General features: G+C 40.0%; 1 protein-coding gene across 4 annotated transcripts in view; it reads right to left on the bottom strand.

Annotated features, from left to right (window-relative positions):
• The window catches only part of PTPN1 (protein tyrosine phosphatase non-receptor type 1), a 58043-nt gene that overhangs the window by 17262 nt on the left and 26955 nt on the right, over nt 1–13826 (bottom strand). For all 4 annotated transcript variants that reach the window (XM_039864605.1, XM_039864603.1, XM_039864602.1 and 1 more), the window contains exon 2: nt 1564–1654. In XM_039864605.1, coding sequence (XP_039720539.1) covers nt 1564–1654 — 91 coding nt within the window. The remainder of the gene's footprint in view (nt 1–1563; nt 1655–13826) is intronic.

Here is a 13826-nt window from a genome sequence, read left to right as displayed (position 1 = left end):
CCTCTGTAAAACTGGTTCATAAAACCATTTAGATGAGTACTGATCAAAGATGGAGAAAAGAAATATTGATGACAACATTATTGCCTAATTCAGAGCAAGTACGGCCACAGCTGGAGACCACGGGGATCTGTGGCGCCGGTGAAAGACGCGAACAGTGATCTCTGGAGCGCAGAACCGCGGGCCAGGACCTCACGGCAGAAAAGGCGGGAGAGATTTTTAAAAATATAAAGCGTCTGAGGTGCCACAGCCTAGACATGCTAACTCAAAAGAGTGTCAGGTGTTGGGGCACGATCGCGTGTCACTTGAAGACCTAGAATTGCACTTCCGATGGTCCTGGTGTGCGCCTTCAGTTAACGGTCATCTCAACCACCGCCAACATTGACGAGTGAGACACCGGGCTAAGCAGCTCATGTTATTTTATTTCATTGTCACACAATCCTACAAGATCAGTGTGACTCCTGTTCTACCGAGGCTCAGAGAAGGGAACAATTTGCCCAAAGCCACACAGCTGTAAGTGGCAGGCTGAAGCACAGGTAGAGACCTGAGGCAGCAGTCAGAGGCAGACTGCTCTGGACCAGTCTAGGTCCATTTCTACTCCCCTCCCAGAAGCCTGGGTGTGGTGTAACTCAGGGGGCAATGCTGACTTTTTTGCAAAGCACGCTGAAAGCCACCACCCACAGCCACGGGCGCAGCGTGCTTTAGTAGGCATGCAGGAAGTGCCAGTTTGAAGAATGACCTACAGACTCTTCTATGTCCCTAGCAGAGAATACTGCCATAGGCGATATCGGCAGCTTCAACCCTCACCGACTGACAAGCTCTAAAAACCGTGGAGGTGGGTCAAAAAGGCTTCTGTGGCCTAGAGGAGATGGCAAAGTTCATGTCCTTCACTTAGTCCCAGGGTGTCTTGCTTTACAGAAATTCTAACACGTTTACTTATTTACTTTTAAGATACAAGCAGACTGAGAGCCAAGGACTGCCCGAGGCCTGCAGGCACACTGAAAGGCAAAAGAGGCTGCCCGAGGCCTGCAGGCACACTGAAAGCTAATGGCAGGAAAGAGCTTGAAGTCAGATGATGGTGGCAGGGGGCAGGTTAGGGTGGAACTCAACAAGCAGAGCTGGCTCGTGTCTTCAGTGGAGGGATGGAATAGCTCCTTCCCCGCGTGCCTGCGCAGGGCAACGTGACAGTTCAGTACAATGCTCGGGGTCCAATAATACTGTTGCTGAGTCATCCAGAAAAGGTTATATTATGCCTGCTATACTCTGCTTCAGCTGGTAGGAAAATGATTCATCAGAAAAAAAGTCAAAGCTAAAAAAAGTGCTTTGAACTTAGCTGAATTTTCCAGAAACTGAAACCTTACCCCTCTCCAATGGTGGAAAAATGAACCATTACTATAAGTGTCTAATGCCTTTATTATAGGAAACAATCAAGTCATAAACCTTTGTTGCTACTGATTTATCACCAAACCCCAGAGCTACAGGAGTCTCGACTGAGAGGCCCTGCAGCTGAGAAAGAGCCGAGGCAACGGAAGCAGCAAGACCAGTAATGGCGATGTGAATACTTACAGGGACTGACATCTCTGTACCTGTTTCGGTTTTTGTTCTTGGGAAGCTTGGCCACTCTACACGGGAAGTCACTGGCTTCATGTCGGATATCCTACGAGAAAAGGATAAAGAGATCTCTTTTGAAATCTCTGGCATCAGGAATTCAACCAGACATTTAACGGAACACGGGCCATGTGCCAGGCATTGAGAAAGACCCAGTGCAGAAACAGACATCGAAAAAGCCAAGCAATGTGGGAAACTCAAGGTGATAATTCAGAGGCATGTACAAGGTCACAAGAGGAAAACAGAAGAGGAAGCCCATGCCTAGGGTGGGAGGAAGTGGCAAAGAGCTGGGTGCCGGACAGATGTGAAAGAGGGTGGGGAGACGGAAGGGGCCATTCCACTCACAGCACCCAGCACGGCAAAGGCACAGGGGCTGGAGTTCCCATCTTATGCGAGGAACAGTGGGTGGGCTGGCGGGGAGGAGGGACAGACACACAGGTACGTAGATCTTGGAGAGCCTTGAACGTCAGGCCTGGGAGTTCCATCTGTAACCTTTTACAAAGCTACAGTTATTAAGAGCAGATAAGATGCACTTTTATGCCAATAAACTATCCAACTGCTTTCCTAGGAGAAGATAAATCACACAAACCACCAAACTATCCGAAAGAAAAAGTGCCTGGATTAACATAAAACCTGCAGTATGCCTCCTGATAGACTGATCACACACGTCTAATTTTGCCCCTCTAAAACACTGCTATAATCACATTAAAAATATTTCCTTTCGTTTTATTTTATTTTTAAAAGGCAAGCCCGTATAACAATGCCACTAAACCGTACACCTAAAAATGGTTACAGTGATCAATTTTATGTTATGTATATTTTACTATAATTGGGGGGGAAAAAAGACAAACCCGCCAGGGGAGAACAAGAGAGAAGACAACAGCAACCAAATTTTGAAAGCTGGCGATCACACTGATTAGCGGCTGGCAGATGCAGAAAACTCAATTTCAAGCCAGCAGTGGGGAAAGCGGAGAACCACCCTGATTTCTACCACGGAATCCTTCAGAGGCTCAGGCAACGTGGCCTCTCTGGAAGAAGGAGTGGGATTTGCTGCAAGGGATGGGGCAGAGCAGTCTGAGAGGGGCTGCCCCCTACACACACATTGTCCCCGCCTTCCAACTGCTAGGTGACTGCCACCTGTGCAGAAATCTGGAGATTCTCTGGAAAACGCAAACCAGGATGCAGAGGCGCTCTAGATGATCTGAGAAGACAAGCGGAAAGTCCAAAAGATACCATCACCAAGGTGTGCAACTGACAACCCGCATAGAGGCCACGTGACCAGATCAGCACTAACAAGCCTCTTATACCTGCTCAGGGCTCTCAATCTGCCTTGTAAATTCCTATTCCTCATCATATGCAGACAACCAGTTACCAGATGCAGGAGGAAAGCCTCTCTTATATAACAGGATTTACAAAAAAAAAAAAAAAAGGAGAAAAAAAAGAAAGAAAAGTAATTGTATCCATGAATTAAGAACAGGATGTTACATAAAATAAACAAAAATGTCACGTGGAACTTAAAAACAAGATAGCAGAAAGAATAAGCATAATTGAAGAGTCAGAAGAGAAAGGCAGAAGAAATCCTCTGAAAAAAAGACAAAACCACCACAATAGAAAATTAGGCAAAACAAAACACAAGGAAAGAAAACATCATAAAACGTTCAAGGAAATCTTCCAGACCCATCAAGTGCTCATCATAATGATCAAAACAGACCCATACGAAGGCACATTAATTTACAATTCCAGAATCCTGCAGACAGAATATTCTGCAAGTTTCCAGAAAGAAAAAATAGATGACTTTCAAAGGATAAGATGATAAGCATGACTTCCGACTTTGCCAGAAGAACACTGGAAGCCAGATGGCAATGGAGCGGTGCCTTCAAAATTCTCAAGATAAATGACGGCCAACCTAGAATTCTATATCCAACCCAACAGTCGGCAGGTAAGAAGGGACAATAAAAACATTTCCAGATATACAAGGCCTCAAAAACTTCACCGCCCATTCTCCCTTTTCTCAGCAATCCACTGGAGCATGTCTTCTACCTGAGGAGAAAGATGTGAGAAATACAAGGCAAAAAAAAACACGGCGAACGAGCAAAGGCAAAGGCACTTTCCACAAACACTGGGAGAGGAGGCGTTCCCGGGCCAGATTAGAGCAGAATGATTCAAGAGATAGATATGTGAACAACGTACTTTTGTCCAAGCACCGTGACCGAAAGAACCAGAGTGAGACCTGAAATCCAGGAGCAGGGAATCCAATGGAGAAGAAAAGCAAAGGAAGTGTCAGGTGACAGCTCTGTACGCCAGGCCTGCGGCCCAGCTCACCCAGAGAGGAGAGTGGCAGTTTCCAGCAGGGACGTCTGCGAGAAAAAGAAAACTGAGACCAAGAAATCACCTGCAACTGCCCTGTCCAACGCACCAGCCGCTTGTCACATGTGGCTACTGAGAGCACTTGAGATCGACAAAGATCAAAAGAGATGTGTAAAGTGTAAAAATACACTTTGAATGTTGACGACTTAGTACTAAAAAAGAGAAGTAAAATATCTCATATATTTTATTTGTTGAAATAACATGTTAATAAACATGTTGGGTTAAGCAAACTGTATTATTAATTTCATCTGCTTAACTTTTTTCACCGTGGCTATTAGAAAAGGCAAAATTATATATGAGGGTTGCATTGTATTATTGCTACTGGACAGAGCTGAGTGACTGGAAAGTTGTTCCGAGAGGCTCCTGGAAGGAATGGGAAGAATTCGCAATAGGTAGAAAGAAAACTATGCAAATTAAAAAAACAAGGCACGTATTAACTACAGATAAAAATTTAAAAAGGAAACAGTACAGTACAACACTATCTGTGACTATGTGCACAGGGGAATGATGTAAATAATAAATACTGTTTTAACTAAAAAACGTCATGTTGGGAAGATGGGGAGGGGAAGCAAAGGGGATGAAAAGCAGAAATCGCTGTTTAAGAAAAAGAAATTTAGTTAAGGGTCTAAATTAATGAACCAAAAGATACACATGCTCCTTAGAAATATGGATATATAAACAATCTAGAATCAGTCACCTAAAGAGCTGAAAACTGTCATTATGAGGAGAAAAAACTGGGGGAATGGCCTGAGGTGTGGGCGAGCCAAAAAATGGATTTTATTATAAATCTATCATGGTACTATTTAACTTAAGCTCTGTGCGCTTTCAATTTGGATTAAAAAACAATGCCCACATTTTACTATTCCACTTATTTAAAAAACTACAAAATGGCAGGGAGGCGTTTCTGACTCATAGATGAGCCAATCATGTAAAAGCATGATGATAGATTATAAATCCACCTGAGATTAAACAAATCAATCCAGTAGTAAGACACACATCACATCACTTATGGATGACATTAAGCTTTCAGGAAAACACTACAGAGCACAGAGAAAGAACTCGAAGGAATAAAAATCTAAGTCTTAAATTTGTCGTTCTACACATTATTTGGAAGCATTTAGCAATAGGTACAAATTCTACCTCGTGAGGCGAAACAGTCAGGTTATTTCAGACGGTGTGACTGGATGAAGATGGAAGAAATCATATGAATAAACCACTGACTACTCTGAGTCAATAAGGGCCAAATATCAATAGTAGTGTGCAACTGATTTTATTCAGCCAAAAGACTATTAATATATACTTTTTTGGGTGCAAAAAGAAGAAAAAAAACTTGGATGTGTCATTTAGTAAAGGGAAGATAAGAGGTATTCACACAATAATTTTAAAAAAATTGATTTTAAAGTTAACGTATTCTCATAGAGTAAAATGCACGGATCTTAAATGTGTAGTTGATAAATTTTTCTGACCAACTTTAAAGTATAGTTTACAAATAATAAAATATACCCATTTAAGTGTTTCTCTACTTTAGAATGGTATACGAGGAACACATGCATGCTCTGAATACAAGTATTTATATTTCATTTAGTAAAATAAAATGCCATGATTATAGTCTTAAAACTAAAATGTGATAAAGCACCTTTAAAATGAAAGGTAATTACCAACAGTGGTTTAGAAGAAAATCAGAAACTACTGTACCATAAATCTTTATACAGAATTATAGCAAAATGAGATTTCTGTATCCTAAAACTGTATCAAAGGTAGGCTGACTTTCCAACAGCTATAGAAAAACCAGATTACTCACTATGAAAGGAGTGTAAAATGACTTCCATCATACACATAAAATATCCCTCGAAGACCTTTTATTATGCTGATTTATGATTAAGTAATCCACTAAGCATGTAAAATTTACGCAAAGAGAAAATAAAATAAAGGCCTCAGGCTCATGAGAGAAGATGAATGCTCAGTAAATTCAGGAACCAAGTCAAAAAGGAAATATTAAACTTACCATGAAACGGGTTCTCACAAATAGCCCCTAAACAAACCATTGAGGATTTCAAGAATCATTCAGAGTGTACCCCAGCATTTCGGGGATGGGGTGGCACTAATTCAACAAGGTAACAGATGATTTCCCAGTGAACACGAGGGGAAAACACATTTATAAAGCTTTGGTAACAGAATGAATTAATGCCCAGAGTGAATCGATTTCTGTATCTATTCAGGAAAGCTCAGTATCTAGTATTCAAATATCTTCCAAGTCCAATTAGGCAAAAAGTCAAACGAGTGAAAAGCTGACAATTTTTGATTTGAGATTTTTATTTTTCTTGAAAACACAGAGGCATAAAAACCAGTCCAGCCTTGTAGAAATATTTTCATGTTTATAGTAAGCACCTCATTAAGTTAAACATAGCAATTTTGGTTTTAACATTCTTTGGGTGAATGTCTTATTGGTTCTATGATATTATTTTTAAAACTATTTGACAAGTGACAGGTAGAGACAGCTACCTCATCCCTTTAGCAGTCAGAATCCAATAAGAAGGGCCTAGGCTCTCACCTCTCTATCGGCTCCTAGTTTAGGCCCATGCCAGGAGGCACTAGACATAATTTTGTTGGCTGAATTACTGAGTGGTTCTAAAGGAGCTCAAAGCTCAGAGTCCTTAATTCTATACCAACATGCTCCATTTTATGGAACAGAAATCTTCCTAAAAGGGAGTATGTTATTATTATTTTGCTTTTCAATTGGGCCACACAGCCTCCTGACAAGACCGCACTGTAACACGGATTCGAAGAATAAAGGGTTGTTTTTTAATAGTTCTGACACCGATATGCTTTACAAGTCTCAGGAAGAAAAAACCCCAGGGGTACCTTTTACTACAAAGTCCCTTAACTCCTTCAACATCTGCTTTGCTGCCTCCCACCCCGTTCTACAAACGGTTGCCTAACTCGATTGTTCGCGCTGTTACCTAGTACTTCATGAAGGCTCCTGGCCGGCAGAAACAGACAGAGCGGGCTAGACTGAAGGGAAATGCGTAAGTCCAGGAAAGGCAATAATTTAAAATGCAGTAAGTGAACATACAGGGCGCACACTTCCTGGAACTCCCGCAGTAGTCGCCGCTGAACAGGGAGATATATATAGAAATGGGGGGTGGGGGTGGGGGGTGGCTAGTCTTTGATTTTTGAAAGCAAATCTTCAAAATAATGTGTGTTGAACCAATTTTGTTCATCATAAATCTCATTATAAATGAGAACATATACAATTTCTGCATAATAAAGCATACTGTGAGAAACACACAAATCATCGAAGTCAGAGGTTCAACTGTCTTTCGAGTTGAAAGCAATGCTGCATCCTTTACACATGGAAGTTAATGGAACAATATAATTTACTACAAAAACCCTGGGAAAAATTTTTATTATACGTATACATTTATATAATCAATATGGAAGACGTAGTATACTCAATATTGTTAAATTTCAAGATAAACTACAATGCTCATATAATAAGGAAAATGGCTTAAAATTTAGCTAACCAATACCAAGCTTGCTTTGGTTTAAATTTGAAAATGATTTTGTACTGAATAAAAAAAGATGCTGAAAGGTAAACCAGGCACCTAAGAATCTTATGTGTAGCTGAGAGAGAGAGAGGAGGGAAGAAAGGAACAAAACTAGTCAGCATTTAAAAGGCAGCAGGACGTACAGTGACCATCCCTGCCAGAGCCTGAGGAAGTGCTGGGCCATCATGTACACCGTCTGGGCAAGGTTAAAAGATAATGCAGTTACAAACAGAACAATTAGGTACGTTTGGAAAACGACATGGAAAAAAAAGCACACACAATCGAATTGTTTTACAAATTTCCCACAAATGAGAGGATGAGGGCAGGAATGGGAGGTATGAAATACCCTTCGCGAGGCTGGCAAGGGGAACATCTGGTGGAGATGGTGGGACTGATTTCACACTTTTCTTACACCCTCTGCTCTGAACACAAAGGGATGGCCAATTAAATATAGAGACAAGCACAAAGGCATAGCTAGGCGCGAAACAAAACGAGAACAAATGAAAACATAAGGCCTCCCACTCGAAATGCTCTGCAAGCATGGGACCAAAAACACATGATAACTAGTTCTGAAAAAGATATTCAATAACTCAACTAGAAAAAACAAATCCACTTTGCATAAAATTTATCGTAGAGTTTGTGGTATTTTAAAGATAATTTAAGTATATTTAAAATCAGAGATAACTAAAGGAATCATATGTAAAAAAGATGTTATAAATAAAAACAAGGAGAAATAAAACCAGAACAAGTAGGCAGGAAAGAACAAAAAGAGATATAGGAAGCGTGAAGGAAGAGAGGCTGGAGAGGCCCCAGCACTCACCCAGACATATTCGGGTAACGGGAAAGCTGCTGATGTTAAGGATAAAGAACCTTCAAAATAAATTGCAATATCTTTTGACAGCTTAAGAGAGCTTTCACATTGTTTACTTAATTTCAACAACTCTACAGTTACGCAGCCAAATCATTAACAAAGAGGTATAAAAATGGCTTTTTCAAGTGTCACTGACTTTAAACCTTATTTTTATAGTTCTCAATAGTATCTCGGTTTTGTTTTATTTTGTTTTAAATCACTTATGTTTTCTGTTAAATGTCATGAATTTCACCTTGGGCAGAAATCAATAGGCAGAAAATGAATCAGACTTACAGTAATTGATGTCAATAAAACATATTGGAACCAGTATCTTTTTAAATGCTGAGAACCACAAAACTATTCCTGTAAGAAAACTGTCTAAAAAACTGAATCTGCTTTCACTTCTGTTTTGTTTACCTTCTGCTTTCCCTAAGGGCAGTTTAAGGATTCCAGGCCCTGGGGTTCTGGCACTTTGCCTGAGGACAGTGGTAGTTGACCAAGGACAGAAGTAGCTGGCAGACATCTGGCAGTGGAAGGTTTACACCTTCCTTTACAGGGAATCAGAATGCCAACCACCAGCTTCCTCCCTAAATGGTTAATTTCCCTAAGCTCAGTGGTCACAGGGAGAGACTTTAGGAATCCACGATATTCCTACTCCGAAATGACCGAGAACCATATTTTAAAAACTGGTATGATACTTCTGTGAATAATTTTGAGTGTGAATGGGAGGAAAACAGAATGTCAAAATGAAGCTACTTTTGGTTAAGAATTTCTTTAATATGTCAAGAGCAGAACAAGATTCTGTTACTACAACCAAAGACAAGGCTTTTGCATTATTGTCATCAACCAAATGAGTTTTCTAAATCCTTTTTAGACATAATGTGCTCTTCCATACACCACCTGGGGGACTAGGAATGAAGGACACGACCAATGCCCGAGAGCATTATGAAGAGATAGTTCTTCAATAAGGCCACAAAAACGAAGTGACCATGTGGGCAAGAGAAGAGGAGTGTGACCAAGGTCTTCCGCGTGGCTTCCCAAAGAACTCTTGTGTAGGTGCATCAGGGAAGCAAGGTTTAGATTCGATTATGAGTCTTTCAATTCATCCAATTATATACTGCACGCTGCCTCTGTGGCAGGCCCTAAGGATAGGAAGATGAACAAGGACAGGCCTGCCATCGCGGACCTTGCGTGCCTTCCAGTGGGGAAGACAGCCAGATAAACAGATGCTAGGTTATGAGCCAGGTGCTGTCACATGTAACTCTTACTTGACAAACACATACATGAGTGTTCATCAAGGTTACAGAGGATGAACGGTAAAACAGACGAATTACAGCCCCTGAACAAGTGGACACTTTATCTACACCCCCACCCCCTCCCCCGACCAGGCATCGATCACTCTTGGAAAGGCAGAATGAGTAGTTCAAAACCCCAAACTCTGTCTGTGCCTGCATCTTTCTTTTTGTTCCTTCCTGTGGATTAAGTTAAGAGTTCTGGCACTGAAATGTGCCTATGAACAGCGCTACCAGGCTGTACACGCAAACCTATGTGCACCATCCATTACGGGCAGGTTAATCTGTATACAAAGATTTCTCACCTTTTTTATACCCTAATCCATGAATGAGATGCAACTTGACTGACATAAAGCTAATTTAGAATGCTGCTAAACAAACAGCAAAGGTCTTAACAAACTTCAGGGCTTCAGGAAAAAAAATCTCTTTGGGTCAATTCAGAGAGGACTTACCAACAAAAAAACTAAAATCATCAGTTTAGTGAATGCTTACTATCTACCATGCCAAGATATGCTAGTCTTATCATGCGATTTCAAGAGACATAAATCCATGTGAGGCCACAGCCTGTGGTTTTCCGTTTTCTCCACTAAGAAGTCATGTAATTCTTAGTGTTAACTTCAAATTCCTACTCAAGAAAGCCTATCTGAACGCAGCAAGAGAGAGCATCGTCGGAATGACTTTCCTGTCACTCGTTTTTTAAAGCAATTTATTCATAACATCAGCACTGAACAATCGTTAACTCGTGGCCTACGTCACACCTGCTCACACCTAGACAAGTGGCAACACTAGAGCAAGATGCCACCGCTCCAGTGTTTTAGAGGAAGCTTCACTTCTGGGGTTGTGAATTTTACGGGTATGACAAATGTATAATGACATGTATCCACCATTACAGTACTATACAGAATATTTTCACTGTCCTAAATCCTTCCGTGCTCCACCTATTCATCCCTTTCTCTCCCTTCAAACGCCTGGCAACCACTGATACTGTTAGTCTCCATGGTTTTGCCTTTTCCAGAAATGTCACATAGCTGGAATGATATCATACATAATCTTTGTCCACTTTCTCTCTATTAGGTTGTCTGTCTTTTCCTTAATGATATGCAGTGTTCCTTATCTACTCTGGGCACAAGGTGTGGTCACAACGCTGCAAATATCTTTCTCTGTATCATCTGGCTTTTGCTGTATATCAAACCACCCCCAAACATAGTGGCGTATAACAATTATCGCCTTGCTCATGATTCTAGAGGTTGGCTATTTGGGCTAGACTTAGCTGGGATGGCTTGTCTCTGTTCCATGTGATACTGGCTGAGTTTGAATATGCATTTGTGGTCGGATGGTAGAGTCTACAGAATTCTCAAAGGCAGCAAGAAGGAAAGGCCCAATGTGCAAATACTTTTTTATGCCTTTGCTTATGTCATGATCACCAATATATTACTGGCCAAAGCAAGTCATGTAGCCGAGGAGAAATTCAAAAGCAATTCTCTACCTCTTGATGACAGTCACACTCAGAGAGGCATGTAGACAGGGGTGGGAGAAATGTGTGGTTACTTCTGCAAATGATCTAGTATTAATGGTGTCTTTTAATGAAGAGAAGTTCTTAATTTCAATGTCATTCAATTTATCAATCTTTTCCTTTATTGTTAGTTTTTTCTAGGTGTCTTGCTTATGAAAGCTTTGCCCATCCCAAGTTCAAAAATACATTCTTATTGAATGTATTTTTATTTAAAGTTCATTATTATTGAAAGTTCAACTAATGAAGAAAAATATTTTCTGCATTTTAATCTGTATCTTGATTATGCCTCAAAAGGCTGGAATAAAACATAGATGACAGTAGGACACGTCCATCCCGCCAACAGCTGCTGACGTGCACAGCAAGCATAACTTTACTAAGGACACCTCACTGGGCAGCAGGCACTGTCTGCCGGACAAGGCACATGAGTGGGATCTGTCTCTTCCTGTCCTGTGTCTACCAATCTTTGAGGATATTAATGTTTTTCTCACCCATATAGGCTCTTTACATATTTTAAAGCCATCGATTCTTTGCCTGTGCTGGAAACCACTTTTCCAATTTATCCGTTGGTACATTAAAAAATTTTTATGTATGGAAAATTAAAGTGTGGGAAGATGATCATAAAACTGTCAATATAGTAACAACAGATCTGCTACTGCTAGATGGCAGGATTATGAGTGATTTTTATTTTCTATTGTTTTCCAATTTTTTTTATAGTGAATACGCATTACCTGTACAATAAAAAGTTTAAAAGTAGTTTTAAATATTTATGTATGCAAACCTATTGATCTTTTCGTTTGCAATTTCCTTTATTGCTTCTAACAGTAGAAAGTCTTTTTCCTCAGTATTCTTCCTCATTTTTTTTAAAAAAAACCAAACATTTAATCTTAATCCATCTGTATTTTTTCCTACGTTTTCCAACTATGCCCATTACATTGCCTTGAAGTCTCATATACTATGCTAATAGGTGTTTCTTCTAGTTCGGTCATCTTAACAGTTCCCCTATGCTCAGTGTAACTTTGTGTTTGCCTGTAGCTCAAACTGTACATTACAGAGAGCTCCTCCTCCCTTGCCTTAAATTCAAATAGTAAGAAAATGCACTGCATCTGATAATTTGAATTTCATAATGAATAAATCACTATTTTTCAGCTGAACCATTACAATCAGGTAGAGCTGCTTCTTTACGAAGATAATGCAGGCAACTGTTTAGCAAATTAAAGATCAAGAGGATAAGAGATTAAAATACAGGGAATTTAAAAAACCTACAATGGTATTCCTGTAGTTAAGTGAATATTGTTACTTTGTTCTTCTGTAAGGAAAGGGCGGGCAGGGTAACTCTGGTACAAATTTTTCTCTCCCATATTAATCTGGTATGTATTTTTATGTGTATAAACTTGTAGTAAAATACAAGAAAAAAATTCAAACATTAAATTCTTTCCGTTCATCATGTTCATAAACGGGTCTCTTAAAAAAAAAAAAAGCCGTTTTTTTCTAACTTCAGCTAAGGCAAATTTTATTGTATTTAGTAAATTTAATTAAAAAGCAACTTTAAGAGTAGCTACTTCAAATGCTGTCCAGCATAAACTAGCAGTATCTCAACAAATTAAATTAGTACATCTTCCCACCTCCTCAGCATGTTTAGCGAGATGGGATCTTTTTTTACAAAAGTTCTACCCCTTCCTTCTGTCCAGCCTTGAGCAACAGCTGCATGATCTTTTGGTCATCTGCCTTCTTAGAGCTGAAAGCATAAATATACAATTTCCATACAGTGAAAGGAGGCAGTAAACCTTTGATAACAACATGATCAATTTTTAGAAGCTTTTGAAGTCTGACAGATGCTAAATCCTTCCTCAAGAAGGTTTGCTCAATATCTCAATGCCACAACTACAACTATATAGGAACCAAAATCCATATACGTATTGCTAGCTACAGGCCTGGGGCCACTATTATTATACAATAACTGAGGCTACTGCGGAGGTGACATCTTTTAAAGATACTACAACTAGCTAGACGCTCTTCCTCTCAAGGCTCGCAGAATGATGACATCTAAGTTGGGCTACAGAACAAATCCCTAGGACCAAATGGAGCAATAATCGGGGTAAAGAAAGAATTTTAGAACGCTAAATCTAATGACATTTTCATGTAACGGCACTGTATAAACTCAAAAAAAAAATCACTATTAGAATGTTTGTTTTCCTACTGTGCTGAAAAGCAATCTTTACAAGGTTACTCATATTAAATGGTATAAAATTTCACTGAGATATGTTCACTAGAGGACACGACAGCCAAAAAGTCAGAACTGTAAAATTCTTTTAAAGGTAATTGGTTTTACCACTCAAGTATATTCTTTTAAGCGAGCTCTTACATAAGACGTCAAAGTCAAGTTTTGAGGAAGGATCAGCTTCAAAATCAAGATCACAATACATCATTGTACTTGCTACCAATTTTTGTCCTTGCATTTCAAGTTGTGCCAAGCGTCGATGGGGCAAGGTCTTCATGGTCCCGTCCTCAATGAGTTCCCACTTACGACGGGAAGACCACCAGGGGCCACAGTGAACTCTGGTGACTAGAAAGTACTGATGATCAGAGGGGAAAGTGTTCTTCAGGAAGAAGGGAAAGGCATCAAGGTTAGCTGGGAACAATGAGAACAGCTA

This window comes from Pteropus medius, unplaced genomic scaffold (assembly GCF_902729225.1).
Source record: "Pteropus medius unplaced genomic scaffold, Ma_sr-lr_union100, whole genome shotgun sequence".
NCBI lineage: Eukaryota > Metazoa > Chordata > Mammalia > Chiroptera > Pteropodidae > Pteropus > Pteropus medius.
Note: the sequence above shows the minus strand (reverse complement) of the source record. Positions and strands in the feature narration are given on the sequence as shown.